This window comes from Perissodus microlepis, chromosome 11, assembly GCF_051167445.1.
Source record: "Perissodus microlepis isolate ML-2025 ecotype Zambia chromosome 11, ASM5116744v1, whole genome shotgun sequence".
Classification (NCBI taxonomy): domain Eukaryota; kingdom Metazoa; phylum Chordata; class Actinopteri; order Cichliformes; family Cichlidae; genus Perissodus; species Perissodus microlepis.
Window position 1 is genome coordinate 37223766 of NC_140471.1, and position 21341 is coordinate 37245106.

At 40.1% G+C, this 21341-nt stretch overlaps 1 protein-coding gene across 5 annotated transcripts; it reads right to left on the reverse strand.

The window, feature by feature from the left end:
* Nucleotides 1-1046: 1046 nt before the first annotated feature.
* Nucleotides 1047-21069, reverse strand: LOC146378509 (uncharacterized). Of its 5 annotated transcripts, none has more exons than XM_084944683.1 (14): nt 20926-21069; nt 20126-20236; nt 19959-20051; nt 13643-13729; nt 13234-13347; nt 7672-7768; nt 7401-7559; nt 6933-7135; nt 6685-6821; nt 6517-6607; nt 6038-6370; nt 5763-5934; nt 5418-5545; nt 1047-5009 (listed from the first exon to the last, which is right to left on the reverse strand). In XM_084944683.1, exons 1-14 carry the CDS (start codon nt 21022-21024, stop codon nt 4689-4691), a joined length of 2145 nt encoding a protein of 714 aa, XP_084800809.1. In that variant the 5' UTR covers nt 21025-21069; the 3' UTR covers nt 1047-4688. The 5 variants fall into 5 exon arrangements, with proteins under 5 accessions (XP_084800809.1, XP_084800808.1, XP_084800811.1 ...); XM_084944682.1 differs by having other exon boundaries at nt 6517-6610; nt 20926-21068; XM_084944685.1 differs by having other exon boundaries at nt 6517-6610; nt 20878-20959.
* Between the last annotated feature and the right edge of the window lie 272 nt (nt 21070-21341).

The window sequence follows — 21341 nt, forward strand, 5'->3', positions numbered from 1 at the left end:
GCCGAGCTGGCTGGGACTAAGCACAAACGCCCCTCCAAGCGTGCACTACAGGAAGTTTGGACAGAGCAGTGTGAAAATAGCTTTCAAGAGTTGAAGGCTCGGTTGGTGAATTCCCCCGTATTGGCTTATGCTAATTTTTCCCAACCTTTTATCTTGGAGGTCGATGCCAGTCACTGGGGTCTGGGGGCAGTGCTTTCACAACAGCAAGCAGATGGCAAGGTGCGTCCTATAGCTTATGCTATTCGAGGACTAAAGCCCACAGAGCGTAGCATGTCCAACTACAGCTCCATGAAACTTGGATCCATAGCCTTGAAATTGGCTATGACTGAAAAATTTAGGGAATATTTGCTGGGTAATAAATTGTATCGTCCAGGCCGTATAAATAAATAAATAGTGTCAGCCATCAGAGCAAACTGTGTCATTAGAAACACTGCTTCCTGGTACTTCCCTTCCAGACTCTTTAGTCCAAACAGTTTTACCACCCCAGCAAGTAATCCAATCTATGATTTTGGCTTTACCCTCTCATTCACTTGCAGACCTTGCTACCTTGCAGAGAGATGACCCCTCGATTAGTGGCTTTCTGAAGTTTTGGCGCAGAGGAACTGGCCCTACTCACCAGGAGAGGAGAGATTTGCCAGCAGCAGTGCTAGAAATGTTGCGTCAGTAGAGGAAGCTGGTAGAGAAGGAGGGGGGTCCTCTATCGGTAGGTTTTTCAATTAGTGGTCCCTCAGAGTCTCAAGAATGAGGTTTTACATGGCTTGCATAATGACCATGGTCACCAGGGAACTGACAGGACTGCAGACTTGATACGCAAGAGGTGTTATTGGCCAGGAATGTTTAAAGAGGTTCAGGATTACTGTCAGCAATCTGAATGTTGTGCGCAGGCTAAAGCAGTTTATCCCAAACCTAAAACAACCATGGGTCACCTCATGGCTGCGAGGCCCAATCAGATTCTGGCAATTGATTTCTCATGCCTTGAACCCTCCGTTGATGGCCGTGAAAATGTATTGATTCTTACTGATGTGTTTTCAAGTTCACTCAGGCTATTGCTACTAAGGATCTGTTAAGGTTCAAATATTGAGGAGGAGAGTACAAACAACCAGTGGTCCAACAAGAGCTTGGTCAAACAATTGATTTTAATGAAATACACGCGTGGGAAGACCAGCTCCGTTCGCAGACAGGGCTGATCTCCGACTACTCAAAACATAAACAGATTTTTTATACCATCAGGGTTTGAATTTACTGACGCCCCCTCATGCGTCACAGATACACTTCATACATAGGTCACATCAAAACCACAATGACTTTTAACACAGTTTAAAAAGAACATTGTCTTCTATCTTCATAGCAGATGTCTCCTGTCAACCTTTTGACTTCCAGTTCTCGTCACAAGACACTCATCCTGCAAGACACTGTTCCTCTTTTTGCAGAGATAACAAGACACTGTTCCTCTTTTAGCAGAGACAATTTCACAGTTACAAGCAGACATGGCTAACCTCTCACCTATAAATGAGTCTAACTAACTGAGTGTGTGTGTGTGTATATGTCGTCCTCAAATGCTCTCTCATCTCACCCGTTGCACTTCTGACCTTTCACCAGAACAGAGGCTCATCCTTAGGTGCAATAACCTAACTGAGACTATATGTACTATGTTGAATAAATGTTATAAACAAGAACCTCTACTAACAGCTTAATAAAAGATATCAATGAAATAATTTCCCTGCTCTCCACAGATCAAAAGGCAACTACTGTGGCCAGTGTTTTGGTTTATGAGTGGTTTTATCACTTTGGTGTTCCCTCTACACAGCAAATCCAGCAGTCCAAATTAACACCGTCAGATTTGATTTCAACACTATTAAAGTGTCTATATGGGTCCACACCAGAGAGTGTTAATTTAACTCTTTTTGGAGAGTTGGTACATTAACTCTGATTTAGTGTTAAATATCAAATCTGCCTGGAGTTGAAAATTTAACACTCATTAACACTAACTAGGTGTTAAGAGTTTATATATTAACTCTTACAGAGTATTTTATTTTGACTACAAAAGAGTTATCGTCTAATTAATTCTAAAAAGTGTAAATTTTACTGTTCTGATCTTTTAGAAATTCCTTGGGGAAAAAATATTAAAAAGAGCCAATGTTCTTCTGAAAAAGATTTATTTTTATATGCACCACAACTTCAAAACATTTTTTAAAACATGTAACAATATGGAATAATGTATATGTTCTCATTTTCATTAGAATATTGCTTGTCAAAGGGTCTGACATAGGTGAGCTGGTCAACTGAAATAACAGCATGCTCATTACTTTTTTCTTCAATGCAGTATGCATGAAAGTGTTCATCAAAGTACAAGGTGTTGACAGTACAGCCTATTATGAATGCATGTTGTTCATGTATTATGATATAGCAAATTTTCTTAAAGACTGGTAGCTCACTGGACATTCCAGCGCATAAAAACAAACCAACCTGGTATTCAGTGCCATAATTTCTAACCCAATTTGTAGTTGAAACATTTACACATGAATCTACATTTAATGACTCGCACAACAAATGTCCACCTTCCATGCTATCAACTCTTTTTAATTTTAAAGGACCGAACTGAAATCTTTTAAAACAATAGTTTTCATAGTAAAAGGCCAATTGACGCTGATGTTGCTTTACTAGAGATTTTGTAAGGTTTTTAAAATTTTTGACAGCCCTTTTAAAAAAATTGTGTTTTGCTTCGAAACGCATACACCATATGTGGATAAGAGGGCCAATTTTCTTAATACACCTTGGATAGTGAATCATTAGGTGGTGTTTAGGAATTAATTTTCTACCAGGGAACAAGTTTTTAAACATGTTATGGTGATCACAGATCAGATGTTTCAAGTAACATATCATGCCATCAGTAAGGACTGGGGACAACACAATATCAACAATTTCCAACAACAGGAGAACAAAATTCCAGTGGCTATTGTCCCGCGCAACTATGTCTCCAAAAATTAGTGGAGTATTGCGTAGGATACATAATGACTGAATGGCATTTAAACCTAAGTGTTTGCTGTTATCATCTATTTTAACCCACTTGGTTTATTTTTACGCTCTACAAAACCATAATTAAACGTCTGTATCCTGTCAAGTAACGTGCTAATGGAGATGTAGCCATTTTTGATCATGTATTGAAAAAAAAGTTTGAGCTCATACTGCACAACTCCTTCCAATAAATCGTGCATTATATCAACTGCATAATTGTCAGTGCTGTGAAAATATTCCAATGAATTGAGCACACAAGATCTTTTAACTCCATAGACGGAAGAGAGAGCAGGGTCTTCACTTAATGCATTACAGTGTTCAATATGAAGTCCTCTGGAGCGCAGAACAATGTCCGAACTGTCTTCATTAAACACAGACTGAATTTCTTCCTTGTTTACTAAACAAAACCTACACCAGTTTGTTGCACTAAATGATTCAACAAAACCTAGTAAGCCATTTAAAGCAAGATTGTCTCCTGTAACTTGAACAACAGAACCAAACACTGGCTCTTCAGTAAAGGGAAGCAGGATTCCTTTAGTTTCTAAAATTTTCAAGTCATCAATCAAAGGCTTTAGTATTTCTTCAAAACCATATTTCTTTAAGTCTTCTGTGTAGAAAAGAGCAGCTAGATGTACATTCATCAGCACAGAGTTAACCTTTGGTGGGAGGTTTTTTATAGTGAAATAAATACAGCCCAGTTTGTGGATCCCTTTCTTCGAACCTAATGGGTTAGCAGTTTCAAAATCATCGTAATACAGTAAAATCTGTAGAGCATATTTCTGTTGTGAAAACAGAGGATGGTTTTGGAAATATAATCCATCATTAATGTCTTTGTATAACCCAGCTTGTGTTTGTTTCTCATGCAAGAAGCATTCTCTAATGTCTTTATTCTTGAAAATTGAATGTATTGTACCTAAAATGGGCACATACATGTATTTATCTCTGACAGGTGTTTCGCTATAAACCCCTGTAGTTCTATGTCTACGTGTATCCAATCTTACACCAAGTACAAATTCTTTAGGCTCAACTATTTCCCATTTTTCATCGTAATATTTCTGTCTTTTTTTCTCAGTGTTAAATTTTGAAAAGGGGTTATCTAATTGGTTTAAATTGTGCTCAACTCTTTTGTAAATGTCTGATTCCTTACTATCAGGGGAAAATGTTTGGAGTACTACTTCTCTTGCTTGACTCTGAACATCACTGACAACTTCCTCAACAGAACTAATTATTGTTTGAACAGCACTCTCAGTAAGACCAGAAGCTTGTAAGTGAGCGACAATAGATCCACACATTCCAACAAGCGAGTCCTGTGAAATAACAGTGGGAACCTGTGATACAGATGCAGAAGTAGATGGTTGATCACTAAAAGAGTCTCCTAGAGAATGTGTTTGTTGGGCAACTTCCTGTTCCATCCCTACATGTTTATCGTGATAATGGCTATGTACATTATGAAGATGTTTTCTAAAGCCATTGTAAGTACAAAAAGATGAAAGACATCCCTGCTCTCCACATTTTAAACGCAGATTTTTGTTTGGATATAAACCATGATGAAATTTTAAATGTTGACAAAGAGCTGAACAATTTTTGTGGTGCATTTTACAAACAAAGCATTTGAACATTGTCAAACAGGTTTTTTTTAAATCCTCCTAAAAGCGTGTGGACCTTGCGGGCATTTAACGGTCTCGCAGCAGACGTGCTCTCAGTTCCTTGACTCGAGGGCTTTCTTTTGTGTTTCCAACATCAATGTTGTAGATTGTGGTTTGAATGAAGGTGTAGAAACTGGAAAGAGCTTCATCATATGAGAGGCTGAAGACAAAGTGGGCTTTGAAAAGCCCATCAAAAGCAGCCACTGAAGTTGGAGCATCACATGGGATAGCTTTCTGGTCTACAATGATGAAGAACCTCTGAATGTTCTTCTTTTGCTCACCAATGCAGAGAAGGAAGGGCTGCCTGGTGTTAGCTTTCTCCAGGAAAGTAGTGAGGCTGACTCCTTCCTGGAATTTGAATAGCACATTTCAATCATGAGTAAAATTTTCTTTTCAACTGTTTGGCTTGCATATAAGGTCTATGGGCCCAAGCAAGTAACCCGTCTTAACACAAATGGATCCAAGTAGAATAAAACAGAGTAATGCTTTATTTTTGAAGTTCACATTCTTCTGTTTGCAGGGGCAATGAGTGTGTGCTGAACCCAAATCTGTGGATTAACTTCTTTTGGAAAGGAAAGCCATACCAGATTTCATCTCTTTTGATATCTATAGATACAGCATGATTTCATACCAAATACACAAAAGGTAATTAATTTACTGCATCTTTTCTGTTTTTATCTTGTGGCTTACCATCGACCAAAAATCATTAATTACAAACAGTTTTTACAAAAAATAGAGTAGAGTAATAGAGCACACCTTGACGAATCTCACAAGATGATTGGCTGCCTGTGCAGAGCTAATTTTTGCTGTTTTTTTGTGGCCTTTTGATGTTGGGGGCAGGAGATGCAGCAACAACAGAAGAGCTGCCATGTCACTATCCCAGCCTTAAAGACAAAAAGCACATTTGTGACAAAAGGTTAAACATGAACTAGAAAACAGTTGGAAAATAAGCAGTTAAATGATGAGATTTCTGGAAATGCTTACAACCACAAGGATGCATAAATTACTAATTTACTAGTCTATTTCCGCTCAGTTAACTGTTTTAGGACAGACAAATGGAAATGTAAGTATTTTATATACTGAAACACTGTCCAAATTTACCCCAGTCATTTGAAGCCTCCGTATCAAAAGATGCTCGTAACTCCTCAACACAAGGACTTGATAGAAGACTTTGGCTTTCTGCGATGATTTTTTTCTTGAAATACGAAGACCACTTTGTAAGAAATCTTCCAGAGGCCTCATCTCCAAGCATCATTGCAAAATCCTGATCAATCTATTAATAAGACAAAACAGGAACCAAATACTGGTTACTTAAGTGTTCTTGGCAAAATGTTATCTTTAGTTTCAGATCATGAAATGTCTAAAAATATACTCACCAACCCCGGTGTATCAAGGAAACGAGGGAAGACATCCAAGATTGATGATGTTGCATCTGGGTAATGTACCAGCTTCTGTCTATATTCAAAAGTAGCTTTCATCTTCTCTTTAACCACAGACCTATCTGTTGAGTGTCTAATAACAGACAGAGCCTCTCTGCACTCCTCACCAAAAAGCTGTCCACTAACAAACAAAGATTCTCTTCGGGTTGTTGGACTGTGCTGGAAGTTTGGCCTGGGACACCCACTAGCACCATCATAGGTATTGCGTTGGACAGTCTTGAGTCTCCAAGCAAGATAGCCAGTATTAGCCTCCGGATCATAGTAATGTTCCTGGTCATGCATGCACATCAGTCACACACAAAAACAAACAAAAAACATACACAAAAAAAAAAATGCAACAAAGGAATGCATATTTGGTACCACTTTAACAACATGTATAAATTACAGAGATGTTGCGTTTCAGAGATAACACTTACATAGCCATTTTTTGAGTAAGGATCTTGGAGATATGGAAAAAGCGTTGCAATCCCCAGTGCATAGTTAGTCCGAACACTTATGGGCGGAATCCTCCTTTCAAAAACAAAAAGTGCACTGCTCTTCTGCTCACTCGACAATTGTTTTTATGATCATCAAAAAATACTTACCCGTGTGATTCTATCATATCTGCAACCAGTATGTTGACCATTTGTTGACGAGTTGGATCTGACAGTGTTTTAGTTTTGTCGTATTCATTGAAAATTTCTTCACCCTTTGGGTTTGAGCTCAGGACACTACACACCTTCTGTTTAAAAAAAAAAGTCATACTGATTAAACTAAAGCAAATTATACAAAAAAGTTAGTGTTTGTAAAATGCTGTTAAGCACTGGAAATTGCTTTAGGCTTTGCTTTTGACCTGCTTCGCTTCATTGCGATCAAGCTCTTGTAGGCCCTTCTTCCTGTTCTTTGTACTTTTGAGGATCATAGTTGAATCTGATGAACTGGTAGAAGCTGGGGACGATGGATGGTCTGACAATGAAACTGGCGATGTCAGGAGGGCAAGAGGGATTGGCTGTACCGATGACTCTGATTCATCGTCAACCACACTGATCTCAATGTCTTAAAGGGAAAAAAAGGGACATAAAAGGCATTGAAAAAAATGTGCAAAATGCATATGAGAAGTCACAACAACTGCATTAATGTTCAACCACATAAATTATATCTGATAACAGCATGTAATATGCACTCAACATGTAAAAGCATTTTACAGTTTTTCAAAGAAGAAATTGGAATCTGAAAGGTTGTTAAATCTGGCTAATATTCATGTAAACTTTGAAGATCATGAAGAAATGTACTCCTCTAAATTATTATGGATCTACTGTACCTGTTGCTGTCTGCATTCTATATCCAACTTTGAAAGCTCGAACTCCAGACTTTACCAGCTCATCAAAAATGTCTGCGTCAACTTCAGTGTCAGAGGTATCAGTGAGGATGAGTACACCTTCTGTGAAGAATTGAGGCTGCAAGCTGAACTTGTCCATAACTAAAACAAAGAAATCCGAAATGTCACTATACTATTAAAACCACCAAGTCTTACTGTTGATCACTTATAGGTGATAATTTTATACTCATTTAAATTGCACATGAGTACAAACCATCTTTAAGAAACTGGTGGAAATGAAAGCATTCATCACTTTCTGGAACTTTGACATACTTCTGCACTCCCCCATATTCCACCTTTGCAAGCATATCCTGTGTGGAGATTCAATAAAAAAAAACTAGTTGTACAGTAATTAAGTGGACAAATAACCTGGTAATCAATTGAAAAAAAAAGAATCATGATCCATAACTTGTGTTAAGCAAAGCATTTTCCCAAAAGACAATTCTAGATACTAAACAATTTGTCCATCTTTCAAGTCAATATTATACCCACAACTAGGGCTGCCACGATTAGTCGACTAGTCACGATTACGTCGACTATCAAAGTCGTCGACGACTGATTTAATAGTCGACGTGTCGTTTGAAGCTTTGTAAGATCACAAAAGACGCAGGAATAAGTAGTAGGATTTAAGAGTGTAATAACGGACTGAAACAGAAGATGGCAGCACTGCATGTACAAGGATGCCAGCTGCTGTGAATCCCAGAAGAAGAAGCAGCAGCTCTGTCCCAGAATTCATAGCGCAGCCCTGTTCAGTTTCCAACAATGGCGGCAGCTAGTTAGTTTTAATATTACTCTTATTATTCTTTCTGGGTCACAAAATAAACGTTTAACATATTTCCAGGCGAGAATGTAGCTGTGTAAACCTCAAATATCTGCTCAGTTTATCAAGACACCACATATTTTCAAAAGCGCTCCGACATTTTCGGAGGCGTCTGTTAGCCACCAGCTCGATAGCTAGCCGGGGGCAAGGCTCACTAGAGCCGTGAGAACACCGGACTCCCGGCAAATCGTTTTCAAACCCAGCGCCATCTTTCGCTACTCAGGTTAAACATGATATATAAGTCACTTAGATAACTTAAAAATGTTATTGTTTGGATTTTTTAGTATTTTATTTGTTCCTGAGTAAATCGGCTGACTTTATTAAACTCCACCGAAACAATCTGCACATTTAATTAAAATTTAATAAACTACCATCTTGTCTTTATTTTTAGTTAGCACATACCTTAAACACTTAAAGCTGTAAGCTAATGATAGTTATATAAGAGCAGATGCTGCTGGTGCAATAAGCTGTCCGTTTTACGTCCAATTGATGCATGATCTGATTAGTGGACTAATCGCAAAAATAATCGGTGACTAGTCGACTATCAAAATAATCGTTTGTGGCAGCCCTACCCACAACACATTTGTTAAAATGATGCTCTCTATAACAACTGAAGAACACAGACAATAGTTAATAGTAATAAATTCAAAGCCTTGATCTTTTTAATTTTTACCTAAAATGAGTGCACAAAACTCTGAAAAGATCTAAATGTTAACATAGAACCCAGTCAGCACATCTGCTACTGCCGTTTACTATATTGGTTTATGTGGGAGATAGTTTTCAGGCTTTAAGTGCCACCATAATTTTATGCCAACCTAAACATTGTTTTAAGTGTATTTGAGTTAGCAAAAAAATGACTGAACACTCATATGCAAGTCTTTTGCCCGCCAACAATACATTTCAGCTAGCTAAAACAGATTTTTATGCTATCACCGAGCAACGTGCTAATGCTTTTCACACAGCTTTGTCTCGACTCAAAAAAGCCACAGAAGTAAAAGGTAGTAATAATAATTACAAGAATCTCAGAAAAAATGACTTACCAGGCGTGGCAAACAACTCGGAAAAACGGAGAGCTAAATGTTCTGAAATGGCTTCCCTTCAGCTTCATTAGGAACCTGCAGTGTTGCCAACTCCTCAGTAAGGAAAATCGCTATTGGTTGTCCTAAAAGTCGCTAGAAGTCGCTAAATGACGTCATCGCCTAATTTGCATAATTGGTCATGCTAATCTAATTGTAACCTACGCTGTTGGAGAGAGAAATAACATCGTGGAAGAGAAATAAAGTGAGTAAAAAACGTCCTAAATGCATTTAGAGTTTATTTAGAACTACAAATTAAATTTCTTTTAGCAATTATTGTTTTTTTAATGTCACAAATCCAACCCTGCTCCTTTACCCGGGCCTGGACCGGCAAAGGTGACCCGAAGTAGGCACTCTGGTGGAGTTACTTTGTGTGTGTGTGTTTATAAGTAGTTTTAAACCTTGTGATCCACAAAACAGCATAAGAGTAAAAGAAGAACTGACTGCGTTACAGCACCCGCTGCTTGTTGAGAGTAAAAGCGATACCCGCTTTCAGGTCTTTTTAAGGGGTCTGAAAACTCGCTAAATATAGCGACAAAGTCGCTAAGTTGGCAACACTGGGAACCTGTGATGCTGGGGGCGGAGTCTATGAATTTACTCTATTAGTGTCATAGCCCCTTTAGGAGTTCAGAGTTAAGAGGTCAAGAGTTAATGTTTCCATTTTGACACCTCCAGATTTAATATAGAAACACTCATTTTTAACACTCGATTTTAACTACTAATGTTTTACACCTCAGAGTTACATTAAAAGAAAGTGACTCTACTTAGAGTAAAATTAACTCTGCTTTTGCACAAAGTCTACTAACACCAATACATTTAACACTTTTGAATTTGCTGTGTAGGATCCACTCTGATCAGGGGAGGAGTTTTGAAGGCGCAGTTGTTCAGCAGCTGTGCCAGTTATATGGTGTGGAAAAGACTCGCACCACTCCATACCACCCACAAGGTAATGGCAACTGTGAGCGTTTTAATCGGGCTTTGCATGATCTGTTGAGAACCTTGCCCCCTGAGCAAAAGCGTCATTGGCCCATGTATTTACAGCAGCTTACTTTTGCCTACAATACCACGATCCATCAAACTACGGATGAGTCACCCTATTTTCTTATGTTTGGCCAAGAGCCCCAGCTCCCAGCTGACTTCCTGTTAGGCCAAATAGAGGAACCCACACAAGGCCCTGTGCACACTTGGGTCCAAGAGCATCACAAACGTGATGCATCACAAACGTGTGAAAAAAAGAGTACAAGAAACGGCTAGTTCTGGTGGTTGAACGTGACATTATCAGGAGTGTGCTCCTTGTTTCATGCCTCAAATAAAAATGGAGCACAGTCTAAAGTGGCTTGTGGTGCTGTGACATCTCTAATGGAAAAGGATTTTTGTATTTTGTTCAGATGAAAAATACAAAGATTTCCAGAAGAATAAAGTTTACCCCGTGAAATTTACATTTTTGTTCTCGGGCCTTACAATTCAAGTTTATTTAAATAGCACCATATCACAAGAACAGTTGCCTCAAGGTGCTTTATATTGTAAGGTAAAGACCCTACAATAATACATGGAACAACAGTTGCACTGTTTTACTGTTTTGAGTGACTTATGTATATATATTGTTGCGGGAATTGCCGTCTTGTGTGTGACTGGGTGCAGTAAAGAGTGTATGTGATGTGTGTGTGAGCATGCGCGTGAAGGAAACGCGGGGAGCGAAAGAGGAAAAAGAGAGAGAGAGTGTGTCATGGGTAGAGAAGGCGACCGGGAGCAGCGTTCTAACGGGCTACAGCCTATGCAATGCGTTTTCGAAGTGTGCAGTACTGTTATTAAAGCCTCATCTCTTCAGTACTCTCCGGTGCCTCGGCTGATTTCTGTCTGCCTCACTACTCCACAAAAGTGAAGGGAGTTAACCCCGAAGGAGGACAAACTTCGGCCCTGGAGGAAGCATCTCCCCTCGCGTCTCCCGACCACGGTCAGGGGACTGACGGCGAGGAATGGTTAACAATATATATGTATATATTGTACTATTCTTAGTTAGCGTATTGTCTGTCTTGTCTTAATGTTGGTTTATGTTGGTTTATAATGGAGCACTGTAACAAAAAAATAATTTCCCCCAGGGATCAATAAAGTATTCTGATTCTGATTCTGATATTCTTTGGTTTAGTTGTGGATTTGTGGATATTGTTCTTTCTGTGTGATATATATATATTTTTTTTTTTTTCCTGTGTGTTTAAATAATTTTTTGCTAATTTTTGGATTTGTGTTGTTTGTTTTTTGGGTTTTTTTTTTTGTCTGTTTGGGAGCTGACACAGTCTCTAGGAAGATGGGGTTTTGGGGGGGTAACAGGAGGAGAGAAGCTGCAGGCAGGCGTGTAAGACTGCAACTCTGCTTCCTGGTCCCAACTCTGGATTGTCACATTTTGGGGGATTTAATAAATCCCAAAAAGTTTTTCATGTATCTATGAAGCCCATGTCATTTTTTGGACACCACTCAGAGAGCAGAGAAAACTACACAGTCCGACATTGTTTTGGCAAAGTTACACACCGATTCAATATTGATTTTAGTGACCTCTGATTGGCGTAACCGGGTGTCATTACTGCTGACGTGAATTATGATTTTACTGAATTTACGTTTAGCCTTAGCCAGCAGTTTTACATTTCCCTCAATGTCGCCTGCTCTGGCCCCTGGAAGACAATTGGCTATGGTTGCTGGTGTCTCTAGCTTCACATTACCAGAGTTTGATCCCCGGCGGATGAACTGGGACTTTTCCCAAGTGGGGAAAAACACTTAGACACATAAACAGGTTGGTGGTGTACCTGTGGCTTCTGTTTAGGACTATGCTTCCTCCTCACCGTCACCCAGCCATCCTGTTTCCCTGGCTGCTGGGGGACTTTCCTTCTTTCTTTTCTTTTCTTTTCTTTTCTTTTAGTTTTTACTTTTCAGTTTTTACTTTACAAATGGAACAGACATGACTGGGGGATAGTAAAGGGAAAGACAAAGACAAGAGAAGTTCGGGAAAAGGAGAGGGGAAGGGGGATAGAGAGAAAAGACATGTCCACTGGATCACCTACTAGAAGAAAAAAAAGAGAACAACAGTAGGGAAATCACAGCAACAACCTAGATAACTATAAGTAACAGTAAATAATAAACATTGAATGTTACTGAGCAGCATGCAAGACCGACAATGCACGATATGCATTGTCGGCATTGCCCCCCACACACCTGGTGGAGTCTAAGACGCGACCTGACCCATCGACATGGAAAAACAGACACAAACGTGCATTCCCACCGTCATACACACATACACTGGAAATCGGGAGGGCATTATGGGAGGACAGGGTTAAATTCAGCACACATGAATTTGTTTAGTATGTAAAAGATGGATGAAGCCACTGTGATGTCATCCAGTGGTCTTTGGACTGTTTGTTTTATGGAGATAAATGTTTAATCTCAGTTTGCTACTCCGTTTGGTCCCATTTTATTAACCCTCATAATGTCCTCCCGATTTCCATACGCCTGTGGTCCTCAGGGACAAAAATGACCCGAGGACAACACAAGGGCAAATGTAATCTATCAGGCGGCCGAGGAGTAACTAAACATCTGACACAATGAGCAGGAAAGTGCAGGAGGGACTGGTGACGAGGCCATGCTGCTAGCGAGTCGGCTACGAACTAAGTTAAGCTAGCAAATGCCTAAAGGCACAGTGAGTGAATACTGCAAAAATAAATTAGCACTTGAATAAACAGAGAGGGTGCCTCAGATAAAGCATGTTAAGATCAAACTATTCATTTTTTTTAAATCTTTTTAATTAAATTGGCTACACAGATAAATATTAACTTCATTATTTATTAGGCAGGTGTACAAACTGGTCTGAGGAGGACTCTGCAGATGGACTCACCTGAGATGTGGGATTGTAACTGCCATTAGAGTCCCCTACTCCTAGAGAAATGCCACACAAGCTCAGCTCAAACAAGCTCAGAATGGCTGAAAATCCTGAAAATGGACCGTTGAACTGAAAGAGAGAAAAACAGGCTGCTGAAGTTTCCTCTCCTTAACTAAAAACTCGAAACTGTTTCTACCGCAAGCTGGTGAAACACCTGTTATCTCGGCACCAAAGACCTCTGGTTTTGAGACATTTCATTGAGCACTTCTCACCACAACAACCCTCTCAACCCTGCTTCCCCGTGATTTAACACCGCGGGCGTGATCTAAAGATGCCGTGCAGGTGCGTCCGCACGGCACCACAGACCATGCCCCCACCACATACACGTTCTCATTTCGTACAACATGAAAGAAAAGCAGCTCACCGATTGAAAAACATCTAGGAAGAAGATGAGTGCGGCGACAAATGAAGCCCCACCAGCGGCGACATTTAAAGCCACGACGCTTTTAACCTGCACAGACGGGACACATAAGGGACCCTTATGAGCAAGCATTTTGTCGACAGTGGGAAGGAAAAACTCCCTTTTAACAGGAAGAAACCTCCGGCAGAACCAGACTCAGGGAGGGGCGGGGCCATCTGCTGTGATTGGTTGGGGTGAGAGAAGGAAGACAGGATAAAGACATGCTGTGGAAGATAAGATAAGAGAGATAAGAGAAGATAAAACTTTATTAATCCCTCGGGTGGGTTCCTCTGGGAAATTCGGTTCCAAATAAGCACAGCACCGACAGAAGTTATAGAGTTACAGAATATTATATATATATATATATATATATATATATATATATACACACACACATATAAATACAAAGACATATATAGATAAAAATATACAAAGGGGATAAATAGAATAAATAAGAATAAAATAAAAATAAAAATACAAGTGGATTGCACATTTCAAGTATGGAGTCTATTGCACCGTTGACTATTAACAAAAAGTATTGCACAAAAGGTATTGCACAGTGAGGTGAAGAGGCACTACAGCTTAGTTGTTCCCCCCTCCTTTGTCCTCCTGTTTCCCCTCCCTCTCCCCTCCAGAGAGGAGTTAAACAGTCTGGCGTGTGGGACAAAGAGAGACAGAGATTAATAACAGATATGATTCAGTGCAGAGAGGTCTGTTAACACATAGTGAGTGAGAAAGGTGACTGGAAAGGAAAAACTCAATGCATCATGGGAATCCCCGGCAGCCTACGTCTATTGCAGCATAACTAAGGGAGGATTCAGGGTCACCTGGTCCAGCCCTAACTATATGCTTTAGCAAAAAGGAAAGTTTGAAGCCTAATCTTGAAAGTAGAGATAGTGTCTGTCTCCTGAATCCAAACTGGAAGCTGGTTCCACAGAAGAGGGGCCTGAAAACTGAAGGCTCTGCCTCCCATTCTACTTTTAAATACTCTAGGAACAACAAGTAGGCCTGCAGAGCGAGAGCGAAGTGCTCTAATAGGGTGATATGGTACTACAAGGTCACTAGTAATGACTTCATGAACTTCTTCACAAATAAAATTTTTATCATTAGAGAAAAAATTACCAGTAATCATCCCACAGATGTAATATTATCTACAGCTACTCTTAGTACCATTGATGTTAAGTTAGACTCTTTTTCTCCAATTGATCTTTCTGAGTTAACTTCAATAATTACTTCCTCCAAACCATCAACGTGTCTTTTAGACCCCATTCCTACAAAACTGCTCAAAGAAGTCCTGCCATTGATTAATTCTTCGATCTTTAATATGATCAACCTATCTCTAATGGTCGGCTATGTACCACAGGCCTTCAAGCTGGCTGTGGTTAAACCTTTACTCAAAAAGCATCTCTAGACCCAGCAGTCTTAGCTAATTATAGGCCAATCTCCAACCTTCCTTTCATATCAAACATCCTTGAAAGAGTAGTTGTCAAACAGCTAACAGATCATCTGCAGAGGAATGGTTTATTTGAAGAGTTTCAGTCAGGTTTCAGAGCTCATCACAGCACAGAAACAGCTTTAGTGAAGGTTACAAATGATCTTCTTATGGCCTCTGACAGTGGACTCATCTCTGTGCTTGTCCTGCTAGACCTCAGTGCAGCGTTCGATACTGTCGACCATAATATCCTATTAGAGCGATTAGAACATGCTGTAGGTGTTACAGGTACTGCGCTGCAGTGGTTTGTATCATATCTATCTAATAGACTCCAATTTGTGCATGTAAATGGAGAGTCCTCTTCACACACTGAGGTTAATTATGGAGTTCCACAGGGTTCAGTGCTAGGACCAATTCTGTTTACATTATACATGCTTCCCTTAGGCAGCATCATTAGAAGACATAGCATACATTTTCACTGCTATGCAGATGACACCCAGCTCTATCTGTCCATGAAGCCAGATAACACACACCAATGAGTTAAACTGCAGGAATGTCTTAAAGACATAAAGACCTGGATGGCCGCTAACTTTCTGCTTCTTAATTCAGATAAAACTGAGGTTATTGTACTCGGCCCTGAAAATCTTAGAAATATGGTATCTAACCAGATTCATACTCTGGATGGCATTACCTTGGCCTCCAGTAACGCTGTGAGGAACCTTGGAGTCATTTTTGACCAGGACATGTCCTTCAACGCACATATTAAACAAATATGTAAGACTGCTTTCTTCCATTTGCGCAACATCTCTAAAATTAGAAATATCCTGTCTCAGAGTGACGCTGAAAAACTAGTTCATGCATTTATTACTTCCAGGCTGGACGACTGTAATTCATTATTATCAGGATGTCCAAAAAACTCACTGAAAAGCCTTCAGCTAATCCAAAATGCTGCAGCAAGAGTCCTGACAGGGACTAGAAGGAGAGAGCATATTTCTCCTGTTTTGGCTTCCCTTCATTGGCTTCCTGTTAAATCCAGAATTCAAAATCCTGCTCCTCACATACAAGGTCTTAAATAATCAGGCCCCATCTTATCTTAATGACCTTGTAGTACCATATCACCCTATTAGAGCACTTCGCTCTCGCTCTGCAGGCCTACTTGTTGTTCCTAGAGTATTTAAAAGTAGAATGGGAGGCAGAGCCTTCAGTTTTCAGGCCCCTCTTCTGTGGAACCAGCTTCCAGTTTGGATTCAGGAGACAGAAACTATCTCTACTTTTAAGATTAGGCTTCAAACTTTCCTTTTTGCTAAAGCATATAGTTAGGGCTGGACCAGGTGACCCTGAATCCTCCCTTAGTTATGCTGCAATAGACATAGGCTGCCGGGGGATTCCCATGATGCATTGAGTTTTTCCTTTCCAGTCACCTTTCTCACTCACTATGTATTAATAGACCTCTCTGCATTGAATCATATCTGTTATTAACCTCTGTCTCTCTTCCACAGCATATCTTTTATCCTGTCTTCCTTCTCTCACCCCAACCGGTCGCAGCAGATGGCCCCGCCCCTCCCTGAGCCTGGTTCTGCCGGAGGTTTCTTCCTATTAAAAGGGAGTTTTTCCTTCCCACTGTCGCCAAAGTGTTGCTCATAGGGGGTCATATGATTGTTGGGTTTTTCTCTGTATCTATGAAGCGCCTTGAGGCGACTTTTGTTGTGATTTGGCGCTATATAAATAAATTGAATTGAATTGAATTGAATTGAATTAAGATAAGATGGGGCCTGATTATTTAAGACCTTGTATGTGAGGAGCAGGATTTTGAATTCTGGATTTAACAGGAAGCCAATGAAGGGAAGCCAAAAAAGGAGAAATCTGCTTTCTCTTTCTAGTCCCTGTCAGGACTCTTGCTGCAGCATTTTGGATTCACTGAAGGCTTTTCAGGGAGTTTTTAGGACTTCCTGATAATAATGAATTACAGTCGTCCAGCCTGGAAGTAATAAATGCATGAACTAGTTTTTCAGCGTCACTCTGAGACAGGATATTTCTAACTTTAGAGATGTTGCACAGGAGCTACAGTATCCAGAGTCGTACGTAGTGAGGAGGTAAAATTATTAACAAGATAATCGACCTCTGTTGGAGCGGTGTTCAGATAGCTGCTCTGCTCTGTGTTGGTACAGGGCATTGAAGATGATAACAGTGGGTGGATTATATTCTTAAACTTAGTTACAGCGCTTTCAGAAAGACATCTACTGTGATAAAGTCTACTCTCCACTGCTGTGTAATCAATTATTGTAAATGTAAATGTTATCAGGAAATGATCAGACAGGAGAGGGTTTTCAGGAAACACTGTTAAATGTTCAGTTTCTATGCCATATGTTAAAACAAGATCTAGAGTGTGATTAAAGTGGTGGGTGGGTTCTTTTACATTTTGAGAGAAGCCAATTGAGTCTAATAACAGATTAAATGCCATGTTGAGGCTGTCATTTTTAGCATCTACATGGATGTTAAAATCACCCACAATAATTATTTTATCTGAGCTGAGCACTAAATCAGATATAAAGTCTGAGAAATCAGACAGAAACTCTGTGTAAGGCCCAGGTGGACGATAGATGATAACAAGTAAGACTGGTTTCTGAGTTTTACAGCTGGGGTGGACGAGGCTAAGCATCAGGCTTTCAAATGAATTAAAGTCTGTCTGGGTCTTTGGTTGATTAATAGGCTGGTGTGAAAAATTGCTGCCACACCGCCCCCTCGGCCTGTGCTTCGAGGTTTCTGGTAGTTAGAATGACTCGGGGGTGTTGATTCATTTAAACTAACATAATCATCCTGCTGCAACCAGTAGTGGTGTGCGGATCGATATTGAAATATTGATTCCTCCGATACCAGTTATTTATGTTCTAGAATCGATTCTCATATTAAAATATCGATATTGTACTAATCTGGGATCAATTTGTAGTTTATCATTAACAGGAACACAGTGAAAAGAAACTATTTCATTCGGATTGCCTAGCTTGGACGGAAGCGAGAGACAGATGTCTCTGACGGAGTCCTTTAGTGCTGCAGGCAGGCAAAGTGTTCAAACTTCACAACTTCAGGTTTTTTATTTCTATGTGATAATTCTGCATTTTTAAGCAATATGAACAAGTAGTCTGATGTCCTGTAATCATTATGAAGCTATAATTTGAAATACAATAAAACATGTTTTTGTACAAAGTATCGGTATCGGATCAGTATCGTCCATACCACCCTGAATTTTACTTGATATCGGATCGGAAAGGAAATCAGTGGTATCGCACATCACTAGTAACCAGGTTTCTGTAAGGCAGAGTAAATCGATTTGTTGATCAATTATTAAGTCATGTACTAACAGAGACTTGGAGGAGAGAGACCTAATATTTAATAACCCACATTTCACTGTTTTACTCTTTGGTTCAGATGTGGATACTGTACTGTTCTTTCTTTGTGATTGTGTCACGGCTGGCGGGGTGAGCCGTGTGATGTAAGAGGAAAAGGACCCAAAATGCAGGCAGTTGACTGGTGATGAGAGTGATGATTTATTTACAGAAGTGGAGCGACTGAACAGGCAGGGAGAAAAGACGAATGACTGAAAAACCCTAGACTGGGAAAACTAAATGACAAACCTAAGCATGAAACGGGGAGCGGAGAATGCAGAGCGCCGTAGTTACCCCGAGAAACACAGACGATCCGACGATGAACAGAAGCCAACACACACTATAAATACACACTAGGTAATGAGGAGATGACATGCAGGGGTGGACACAGCTGACACTAATGGACGTGATGAGAAGCAGACCTACAAAGTAAAACCGGAAACACACAGACTGTTTTACAACAAAATGCAGGGACCTGAACGGAGCACAGAGGGGAGACACAGGTAGGGATAATAACACGACAACCAACCCAAAGAATTAATACAGAATCAGAATAAACACCAAACACAAGATGAACCCAAAAAGAAACACAAAACGCTGGGTCAACGACCCAGGATCATGACAGATTGTTTATGTTTAAGTTGTTTGTTGCTGGTTTTTAGTTTGTTTTTTGTCTGTTTGGGAGCTGGCACAGTCTCTATGGAGATGGGTTTTGGGGGGTAGCAGGAGGAGAGAAGCTGCAGAGAGGCGTGTAAGACTGCAACTCTGCTTCCTGGTCCCAACTCTGGATAGTCATATTTTGGGGGGTTGAATAAATTTGGGCAGATTTCTAAACATGTCACTCCTGGTCTGATTGGGGACCAGGGGTCTCACTCCATGATCACAGGCTAGTTTGACTTTACGAATTGACCATAAAGTCATATTCATCTGACAATCTTAATCACACTCTAAGTTTTTCTCTCATTTCTCTGGATGTGTTTGCTCTCCTTGTCTACAGACATACTCAAGTACCATTTATCTGGTTTGTTTTCCATCACAGGTTAGAGCCTGGTTAGGAAATGAAATGTTTCTTTCCACTGAAACTTTAGAGTGGGTAGCAGGTCATGCAATCACTGTAACAGTGTAAGAGTTCTGAAGAAACTCTAATGGATGGATTATCAGACCATCTCAGAAAGATCAAGGAAGAACAGACCAGGTATCTCCAGAAGCTGAAGTCCAAAATAATCAATCCAAAATAAATACAGCATTTATGGGACTGAACTGACTTTGTTAACTGAGCTGTGATATTATCGAGTTGTTTGGCTCTAAAAATTCACAATGAGCTATGGCCTCAGTTTGTTTTTACTGACTGGATTTCAGTCAGATTACACTAAATGTTAAATTTCTGTTTCCTCAGTTGGAGAAAAATCAGGTCGAGCCTCACTCCAGTGTGTTCCAGCAGGACTACAAATTTGCAGAGACTCACCTGAAGTACAGGTATGGTGATATCACAGAGATGAGTTCCTGATCGTCTCTCTGAAGTCCCATCATATATGTTCATACATCCAGCTATGATGAACTGAAAGAGAGAGCAGTAAGAAGTCTTAGCTGACTCAGTTCAGTTCAATTCAAAGACCCTACAATAATACTCACCAACACTGGTCCCCAGATGTACACCAAGGAATAAGACACCAGACCTTTGGACTGTGTTGCCCTCACGATCCCAAAGACCATGACAGTCAGAGCAACTATGATCTGAATCACCTGCAGGAAGACATAAAGTCTCAGAGGAAACATTCAGAGCCTTTGGCTCATTCAGCCTTTGTAAGAACAAGTGATGCCAAAGATGACGTACGTGACTAGACACAGCATTTTCAGTGGACAAACGTTTCATCAAGAAGTGACTTCTTCGGTCTCAGCTGACTGCAGGTTTCCAACATTATAAACAGTACATTTGCTCAATGACTGAAACTAGCGCCACTGAATGAGCAATGGGCTGTGAGGTCAGTTCCTTGATCATTAATATGGAAATTGTCACGACTATTGATCAACAACTACTGATCAAAAACCATTTATCAATGGCCATGAGTACCATTCAACTTTCTGCTGAGAGGAAGTTTGAACTAACACACCAAACATTTTCACATGCAGATAAATGGGATAAACTTGTTGGTTATCTTTAAAAGGTAACACGAGTCTGTATTCACATTTAGCTTGTCTTCTGGACATTATCTTTCTGAACTTTAATTTCCAACAGAGATTATTTTCCGAGGTAATCCAAAAGCCTCTGAGGACAGACGTCCTCTGTCATTAAAGTCAGCTCAGAGATCGACAGCAGAGCAGCAGCGTGGTTGTGAATCACATGCCTTCAGCATCCACAGGTTAAAGATCAGTGGTTTAATCACCTCTGTCTGGATTCAATCTGACCCCATCAGGATGTAAAGGTGTCTCACCCCCAGTGTCGGCAGTTGCTTTCTGGTGAAGCTGTGGTCCCGACGTAAAACTACGACCACGGTGTCCGATGCCGCCCCTGCTGATGAAGATTGCTGCATGTCTGGGCTCAGGAGAGTCACAGCTGGTAGCAGATAAACTCTGGGGTGGGTCTGCCCTGACGTCAGCTGTCTGACTCATTCCTACTGCTTTTTTCACTGGATGCTCGCTCCTTCAAGTGAAATGTCTGACTAAGGCTGGTCTTTCTATGTTTATCCCAAAGAAAGGCTTTTTACTCACTTGAGCTTCATTTTTGGTAAACATTTATTTATATTTTGGCACATCGGCCATGAAAATGATCCAGTACAAGCTGTTTGCTGTTCCTGCAACAGTTTTCTATAGCAGGTTTCTAAACCAAAGTTATATCAGTTTTATATAT